The sequence below is a fragment of the Cryptomeria japonica genome, chromosome 1 (assembly GCF_030272615.1).
Source record: "Cryptomeria japonica chromosome 1, Sugi_1.0, whole genome shotgun sequence".
NCBI classification, from domain to species: Eukaryota; Viridiplantae; Streptophyta; class Pinopsida; order Cupressales; family Cupressaceae; genus Cryptomeria; species Cryptomeria japonica.
This window is the reverse complement of record NC_081405.1, coordinates 141,103,299-141,113,105: the sequence shown is the minus strand read 5'-3', so window position 1 is coordinate 141,113,105 and position 9,807 is coordinate 141,103,299. Positions and strand designations below refer to the sequence as shown.

The following is a 9,807-nucleotide window of genomic DNA, read 5'->3' as shown; positions in this document are numbered from 1 at the left end:
TATTAACACCATCAAACGGTCTTTAAATATTGATGCCTGTTGAGCTTTTATAAGCACTTAAAAGGTGCTATTACTAGTTCTATTACAGTGACTCCACATAATTGGATGAACATTTAGTAACATGAAAGTGAATTGTGCAACAATCAATCTTAGCATGGCGAATGAATCCCTGGCCATGAATTAGAACACATTAGTATTAGCGTAAGAACACCAATCTATCGCTTATTCTTAATATGTAACAACTATAGTATGTCGAAGATTAATCATCTCCCATATCACCTTCATAAATTATCTGCATGGCAGAGTTTAGGGGGTGCACCGTGAGATAAATATGGTGCTTCACCCTCTGATGCTTCTCCAGCTCTCAACAAGAATTAAAGTTGGGAAGATTGGTTAAATGACAACTATAGAGAGCTACCCCTTTCCGAATGACTGTACTGGAGAATTATACTGTATTCCACGCAGCTATTATTGTGAATCTTGCACAGATCTTCAGGCTGGATTTTAGGACGTGGGTGAATAATATCCCAAAGATTAATCATCTCTCATGTCACCCTCATAAATTATCTGCTCTGATTTATGTAATTGTGAGATGTGATGGCCTTTAGCATCAGTAATCTCCCTTAAATAGGTTGCAGAAGTGGATTATGCACAATTGCAACATATTCATCGATAATAGACGAGGTTAAAAGCAAAGTTTTCTTCTTATTTTCCATGCATGCACTATTGTAACACTCAATTTTACGAATCCAATAGCTTCCCTTCTTTCCCCAAAACAAATAAGCCATCATGTCCTCAACAACTTGTTATAGTAGAATTTTAATCTGTTTTTATAAAATGAATATATACAGCATCCAAAAATGGTAAAAAAATTGCATATAAAATATCAGTACTCTGTCAATGGAATTTATTTGGTATAAATTCATAGTACACAATGTACATATTTGAAGATGATGTGATTTTTACTATACATCAATGCTCTGCTTCAACTCTGAAACAAAATCCATGTACATTGCATATACATACAGAGTAACCCATATCATAAATTCACTATTCTTGTTGCATGTCGCCATCTGTTCTCGCCCACAGCCACCCAGTATAGTTCTCAGCTAAAACCGCACTCTCTCTTCATTTCTGTCACCATAATCATTCAAATATTCAAGCATTTCCATTCTTTGAGTGGCAAAAAAATTGGATAAATAAATCAATGGACAACCGTCTTGAAAAGAATTTCTTTTGTTCCAAAAGGTTTCTTCAGCAGTCAATGGAGACTCAGTTTGCTAAATCATCCACTTCAGTGTTGAAGATAAAACTTGGAAATGCTGTCGTGATATTCCTGCGAATATTTAAGTTCAGATAATAAATCAGAACTTAAGTTGTGAACGCAATTGGCCTGAGCCTAAAGTACTAGGGATCTTATAGAAAAAATATGTTCCTACAATACAAAACTCACATCTAGACTGATATATATTTATACCCAAGAAGTACACAAAGAAGGAAATGAATCCTACTTGCTGTAGAAAAACCAAACAAAAAGGAAAAAGCTAAGATTCAGCTTGCCTTAACTATTTTCGACTTGGGCAAGGGATTCCTAGTTTATATCAGTGTTACATTGTTTCATAAAGTCTTTTTACAGAATGTCCCTGCACTGTCAGCTTGGAAAGAACTGAACAAACAGGAAATCAACCATTTATTCATAGACTTTTTGATATAGCCATGATGCACCAAAAAGATATACAGCTGCACTACTATTATATGCAACACAATAGATTATAACAATTTTCGTGTCTTTTCTGCATGGAATCAAACAGAACATACCTTGTTTACAAGCAAAGAAAATGGCATGCATTACTAGAAAAAAATTACTCTGAAAATGAAGTTAACTTCACACCAAAAGAACTTTTAAAAGATTTGCAAAACTAACAATCCTTGAAACCTAAATTACCAATTCGGGTACGGATATGGGTATGGATTCGCGGATTCGAATAAAAAAAAAAAAAAAAAATTCTTGTGTATGGGTACAGTTACGCCCATATATATAGATATATATATATATATATGTGTGTTCAAACATCAAAATTATATACATGTTTTGATGCATTTCATGCATCATAAGGGGCGAAATTAGGGTTTAACTTTAGATGTAAAAAAAATATTAAAAAAGGTGTTTTTTTATTGTTTTTTGTGTTTTTATGACCCATGGGCCCCGTTTTTGGGAACCCATGGGCCTTGGTTCTCTTGGGTCCGCCTGGGTTCTCCCTGGGTTCCTCCCGGGTCCTTCCCAATTGGCTGGGTTCTCTGTGGGTCCTTCGTGGCAAGACCCACAGAGAACCCAGCCACTTGGGCAAGACCCGGGAGGAACACAGGGAGAACCCTGGGAGAACCAGGACCGGGCAAGAACCAAGACCCGGACCCAGCCCATTTTGCCAAGAACCAATATCTTAGCTTGAAACCATAACTCATCAATGAAGCTGCAAACATAACTTGTGAAAATCAAGTGCATGGAATAAAACACAACATAGCTTATTTACAAGTCGATGAATCAAAAGATAATTGGCATGTACTACTAGAAAAAAGTACTCCGAAATTAAGTTGACTTCATACCAAAAGAAATTTTAAAAGATGTCAGCAAAACTAACGATCCTTCAAACCATTATTCATCAATGAAGCTGCAAACATAACTTGTGAAAATCATGAGTACCTAAATGCAAATATGTACAAATTTTCTCATGCAACGTACACTACCTTCTTGGTGCATCAAGAGAACTTGTGCACCCTTGAATGTAAAATTATTGAACACTGAGACAGGAATATGCAGTTCAGAAATAATGCTTACCTTAAATATGGAAGAGTCATAATCTTTAACAAAGAAGGGTGCCGTACAACAAACTGTCTCCATTCCTCTCTATCAATTTTATTGTCATGACGAAAATCTGCATCTAAAAATGTCTGTGTACCAATCCAGCAAACAAAATCAGTTTAGATAAATTGACTGCAAACTAGGTAAGCAATTTAATAAAACTTAAAGCTTCTTGATTTTAACCATATAGATGAATATTTCAGTGCCACCTTATCCAATATAGCTTCAAGGACTTCATCTGTTAATATCATGTCTGATTCATTCAAAAGAGCTACTATCATCTGCTTTACCTGCCAGATTTGTCCACATTAAAGAATTTGTGAGAAGATGAGCTGCAACAAACCACAACAATAAAATATGCACCCGCCCAATGATTCATAAAAACCATATTTTAGTTTCAAATGGAAGAAGGAAAAAGAAAAAAATTATATTAATGTCCACATATGACAATAGAGATTTCTAGGAAGAGAAACCTAGAAAGCTATGTTCCACGAGGATGCATCCCCTGGCATTTTGACCTACCATGTGCTGATTATGGACAGCCATATATTTTTTTAGTTTATCTTGACATTATGATGGACAGCTGATTATAGACTTCTATGTTTTAACTTTTCTATTTACAGTTTGTCATTTCATAGTTATGGATGTTTAATATTTATCATTTTAAATTTTTATGTCTATTATGGATGTCATTATGTCATTTCATAGTTATGGATGTTTAATATTTATCATTTTAAATTTTTATGTCTATTATGGATGTTTATGACATATGTTTGTTGGCAACGATTAATGAAAGTATTTGAATTTTGGTAAAATGTTGTCAATTCTCTTGTGAAATCTCAAATCAAGTTCAATGTAATGTATTAATGGCTATGATGAATGTTTTACCATTGTTATGATATGCATGTTTGAAATTTGAAATTTCTCTATATTTGTAAGAACTCCCCCTATTTTTTTAACAGTTGTCCCCTATCATCCCCGTGAAAATGACCCAAAAGTACCCCCATAGCGGAAACACATCCCCTGCTGTCCCTGTCCCTGAAACTCAGTGGAACATAGCTAGAAAGTCCTCGTAAGGGTGAAGAACAAAATTAAAAAAATACAAAATAAAAGGGGCCACCAAACAATTGTTGAAAGAATAGATACAAATAGCCAAGAAGTGTTACAAAAAACACCCAAAGACCAAAACCAGCCATAGAGGAAAACTGAAGATCATCGAGTATCACTCTCTATACTAGAAATGGTGAAGGTACTAGTGGCATCATCAATCACTGTGAAAGGGACCAATACAAGATCTGGTAATGCTTAGCAAGAAGTCTCGAGCTCTACGAGGTTCCCATTGGGATCACACCTAACATTCAAAGCTGAAGTAACCCCTGAAGTAGTGAAAAATCTCATAATAAAGTGCTCCCTTGTAATGTCCCCATTTTTGTGAGCATCAGTTTTCAGAGGATTAGCCTATTTCCTGACCCTCATAGGCAAATGGAGTTGTTCAGAGGGTCCAGTTTGGGCATCACGGAGCTTTTAAAGTGGCAATTGTCAGCCTTTACTTCTCCAAATCTTTCTTATGTTCTGAGGCTAGGTTATTCAGAGGTTTCTGGCTATGTTTTGAGGTACTTACTATTTATAGTAAGTCAGTGCTACATTAGAGACCCACCTTACTATTTTTAGTAAGGCAGTTGGATGCGTAGTGGGAACAATTGTTGACCTCCAGGTTCAGACGAGATAGAGAGATAATGAGTAATCAACGAGATATTAAAATTATAATGGCATTTAATGATATTATTTGTTAATGATTATATTATAAAGTTATTATTTAACTTTATAAAATGTTGTAAAAGTATTCAAATTTATGTTCAAAATTGGAATGTTAAGGATTTTATCTTTCTTTAATTTCTTAGACAATATTCAATGCTATTAATGTGCACTCTCTTAGTTATTTCTGATCATGAATTTAAACTTCTTTGGTTGTAGGTGGCTGTAGATAATATTTATTGATTTCGATATTATCTTCAGCATGCTTCACGACACATATAGGCATTGCCTTGAGATCAAGGCATGCCTTGACCGGACATGTCTCATGACATGTCCGATCAAGACATGTCTTGATCAAGGGTGGTGCCTCTTTGTGGAGCAAACCGATAACTATCGGTTAATGTCAAAGCCGATTTATAACAAATGCCAAACGGTTTGTGATTAAATGCGGTTTTCTTATCATTGTATCCGATAATATATCGGTTAGATTCTAATGCAATTTAATCATTAACCGATCACCAATCGGTTTATACTTAATGCTATTTTGTGGTAATCGGTGGTAAATGTAACCCGATTATGAATCGGTATAAGAGCAAAAATATGTTAAGGTGATAAGTATTGTAGTTATCATATGACAACACTAATTAGTGTTGTCATATGACAACTAGAATAGATATGCAGAACCGATTACAATCACAGCATATAAATGAAATCACTGCATAAATATGATCATATCTTGATGCTTATAAGGATGATTATGATGTCTACCATTAGTATGTAGATTTATCGATAGGATAGATGATTGAATGAGAGACTTCATTTATCTCTCATTCAATCATTTATCTTACCGAAGCTACATTGTTTCAACAAATGTCATTAAGAGTGGGGCCATTATAGCATTAAGTGACTTTATAAAATGACAATATAAAGTCATTTTAATTAATAAAACTCTCTAGCTTGTTCGAGAAGCTACTTCATAAAGAGGAATTAAAAGTAAAGGAGGATTTATCCCACATTGAGCGTGGAGTTTGATTTGGAGTTTGAGGAGTCTTTATAAACAAACCTTGTCTTCCTTCAAAAGCATGTTATGAGAATATTATATTGAGTTATTCCTCCATTGTTGCTGATAATTAGTGATTGGACTATTCTAAGGACAAAGTCCCTTGGATTTATTGGTGTTTTCTAAAGACAAAGTCCCTTGGATGGAAACCCAAGCACCATTGTGAGGTGGTTTCACTCAGAAATCACTATGGAGTTTATTGCAGGTTCTTAATTCATGTTTTTAGCATAATGGCAACTAAGGTCTGCAAACAAATTCATATTTTTTTTTCTTTTAAATTTTTTGATCGGTAATTGGCCGAAGCCTGAATAGCTTTTGACTGGAGCCATGAACCAGTGGGGACACAGTAGAGGGCCCCATCCCCATTACATATCTTTGAATTATTATTATTATTATGTTTGATTAGATTGACCCCAAGACCTTCCCCATCCTATGGAAAGCCAAGAGTCCCAGCTTAGAATTCCACTTCAAATGTCTCTATTGGGAATTGAACTTGGGTTTCCACGATGAGAACCAATGTTTTAACCAGTTAAGCTCAACCCCTTGGACACAAACAAATTCAAATTATCAGCTGCATATTTATCCCAGAATGTTACAGCAGGGTTTGAGAGCAAATTAAAAGGGCAACATTGCAGATCTGAAGATTGTGGAAGATTAAGAGTTAATCATTTGCAAATCTAAATTTATGTTGGCTGCTACAGTGGTATGAACAGTAAAATGCTACAGTACTTTGGCAATATGGTGAAATTTACACAAGGGTTTCACACTTGATTGAAGGAAAGTTCGATTTGGCTAGGAGAAGGCACCATTTGTCAAGTAAAGAGCTGCCACCTCTTCATCGGATAAGGGCACTTATTTACACCAGGTTCTTCATGATTTTAAGATGTAGTTTGCATTGTCATATCAGTCATATTAGCTTGTTGCCGTAGGTGTGCTTTCATCAGATTTACATGTCATTGTGAGGCCAAGAGTCTTGGCTAATCAAATCAGCTTATTCTCAGCCTATGCTTCATATTAATACAAGGAAAGAGTTGCACATCATTATTTGTCTTTGGGTATTTGGCTGTAGATGCACATTACTTTACATGCCAAGTGTTTGTGAAAATGCTACTTGGCTGTAGGTATGCATTTTACCTTAGGAACTCATGTATTTGCATTTGAAAAGAGTGAAAACAAGTGCATTTCATTCTCAGCTTATTGTTAGATCTTTTGACATTCATTTCAAAGCATTTGCATCATTTCTACTTGATTTTAAGAGCATACATAGCAAACTGAAATTCATATCAGCAAGCTACAACTTCGCATACAAAGTGTTTGACGATATTTCTAGAGCCTCTAATCAGCATTTTGAGGTCAGAATTGGCAAAGGGATCTTACATCGCTAGGGGTGCATCCCTGCCTTTTTTGCCCTCATCCGCTATAGAGGATGTTTCGAGGATGCGGGGACACTCTAGAAATGTTCCCCTCTAATCCCCTTCTTGAAAAAAATACAAGGAACATTTCAAGTACATCCCCCATTGGTTAGGGGATGTTAGGGGACGACTAGCCGTCCTTGAGATGGCCAAGGGACTTCCAAGTGTCCCCCAACCATACTAACGACAGTTGGTCACCCCCTCTAGCCTAGTACTCTATCAAATGCAATTTTTAAGAAAAAACACATTTTTAATTAAAAAAAAAAGTGATTGGCAAGCCCACAAGGATCGCCCCACCCCTTTAAACCATAGTTGGAAAACTTAGAGACTGCAAAAACTCAACAAGCCCAAAAAATACAACTTGACAAAAACTCAACAACTTCAAAAATTGCTTAAATTTCATTAGAAACACTTTTTTCTTTTGCAAAATTCAATGGCAAGATGTATCCAATGAGTCCATAAATGAGTACAAAAGTGTTGTCTACTAATTTTGATTGATTTGAATGCAAATTGAGTACAAAATCATATCTTCGTGTGGAATCTTGATATAATAGTTAGCTGAGAACTATTATTAATTTAAGATGATTGCCTTTGAAGTTTGAACATCATCATGATTCATCATAATTTATAATTTGCATATTACAAAATTTTACATCTTCCTCTTTCCTGGTCTAGTAAAAACTTTGGGAGAGGTTCTAAATTTCTAATAATTACATTTGAATCTTCGATACTGATAATATCATATTTCATCATTGATCAATGATATTATGATAGTGATAAAATTAGTTGTCTAAGTTCTCAATTCTGGTCTCCACTCCCAGACCCTCATTGTAATCAAATTTCTTATATGTCAAGAGATCCCAATAACTCGTGGGGATTTGGGAATGGAGACCCCAATGGGTTTGAGGTATAGTGATGGCAAGTTGCAGAAGGTGTTATATGTGAGGACAACCCAACAATAGAGGGGGTGCATGAGCCTTTTTCTCTATGCAACCAGGTTTTTGCCATAGACTCACTTAAGTTTTTGTGGAAAACTCATCAAAAACTGTGAAAAACTTGCTGATTTTTTCTGTGAGTTTTTAGTTGGAAAACTCAGGGCCGAAAAAACCTTGCAAGTTTTTCATGGTTCGCCGAGTTTTTCCCAAGTCTTCTATCTATGCTTTAAACAATATTAAACCTAATTGAACCCTCAGAAGAACTGAAACAAAAAAACTATCTCATTTTAACATTTTCAAACTTGTGTAGAAAAGCAGCATTGAAAACAAGTATCGACTGTCCCGAGGACAGCTAGACATCCCCTATCGCCCAACACTATCCCAAATGTAGATTTTAAAAAGATATTTTTAATGAAAAAATGGAATTGGCAAGCCCACAAGGAGCTGCCCACCCCTTTAAACAATATCTAAACCTAATTGAACCATCAAAAGAACAGAGAAAGTAGGAGAGAACAACAATAGAAAGAAGGCACTAGGGCATCAAATCCACTACATTTGAGGTATGTTCGTCATCCAACATTTGTTTGTTCAATTGCTTTTACATTTTGTAATGTCCCCACCTTTTTAGCATCTCAGTGGAGTTCTTAGCCTTTACATTCTCCGAAGGCTAAGTGGAGAAATAAGGAGAAATTGATTAAATTAATTTCTTATTAAGTCATTAAATAAAATAAAATAAAAAAAGGTGACTTTATATTTAATTAATTTAATTAAAAGTGATTTAAGTGATTTATTTAAATATTTTAATGTTATTATAAAGTTATAAAGTAACTTTATAATAATAAAGTCACTTTAATATTATAATGTGTGAATATGTCTTTAATCCCACATTGGCCAAGAAAGTGTTCGAGCTCTCATAAGAAAGAATAAAAAGGGACTTAAGAGTTCATTTTATATCATCCATCCAGAGAATTGATATTTGTTTGTTATGAACTTGGGAGAAGAAGCCAAGGGTTTCTGATTCAGTCAACCATTGGAGAGCGACAATTCTTCAGTGTTGGAACCATTTGAGGTGGTGAAATATCCACTGAATTTGGCATTTCAGGAGAGCTTCATTCTGGAGTTCTATTTGGGCTTTAAAAAGAAGGGAAGACATCTAGGGTATGCAGATTTTCGAATATATATCAATTGCAGACCTACAGTTTCATTTGGCAGCCATTAAAAATCAGAATTGAAGCAATCATTTCAAGATACAATTGCTGCTACAGTACCCGCGCTACAGTAGATGCTACAGTAACCGCGCTACAGTACTCGCGCTACAGTAATCCATGAATAGTGAAACGCTACAGTGGCGTGAATAGTGACGTGCTACAGTACTAAGAAATCAGGCATTTAATTGGCAAATTATTCGTAGCTACAGCAGGAACGTGTTTAATTGGCAGTCCATTGAAGAGTGGAGACCATCATTTGCAGCAAGCATTTTACATATCAGGTTCTCTAATTTTGCTGTCATAAGTTTTGGAAATTACATGTTATACCTTTGTAACTATTTGGTGTGAGAATAACTAATAAAAACTTCATTATGCTGCTGCCACATAATTTCTAGTTTGCATGCCAAGTGTTTGATGATTTGTCAAGCAGCTGTAGTTGTTTTTTTTAGTTACTTATATGCATCAAAATCAATTGGCATATCATTTCTATGACATTGTTAGTCAATCTTTCATGGTTAGAGGCATTCAAAACATTAATTGCAGTGTACAAGACCCAAACAATACAAACAGAAAACTC

At 35.1% G+C, this 9,807-nt stretch overlaps 1 protein-coding gene across 2 annotated transcripts in view; it reads right to left on the bottom strand.

The window, feature by feature from the left end:
* Positions 1-857: 857 nt before the first annotated feature.
* LOC131027669 (calcineurin B-like protein 1) overlaps positions 858-9,807 on the bottom strand; it is a 153,666-nt gene continuing 144,716 nt past the window's right edge. Inside the window, exons 7-9 of one of the 2 annotated variants that reach the window (XM_057957749.1) lie at positions 3,070-3,150; positions 2,837-2,949; positions 858-1,336 (exon numbers count right to left, since the gene is read on the bottom strand). In XM_057957749.1, the coding sequence (XP_057813732.1) occupies positions 1,273-1,336; positions 2,837-2,949; positions 3,070-3,150 (258 nt within the window). In that variant the 3' untranslated portion in view covers positions 858-1,272. The remainder of the gene's footprint in view (positions 1,337-2,836; positions 2,950-3,069; positions 3,151-9,807) is intronic. The other variant, XM_057957756.1, reaches the window with a different exon arrangement.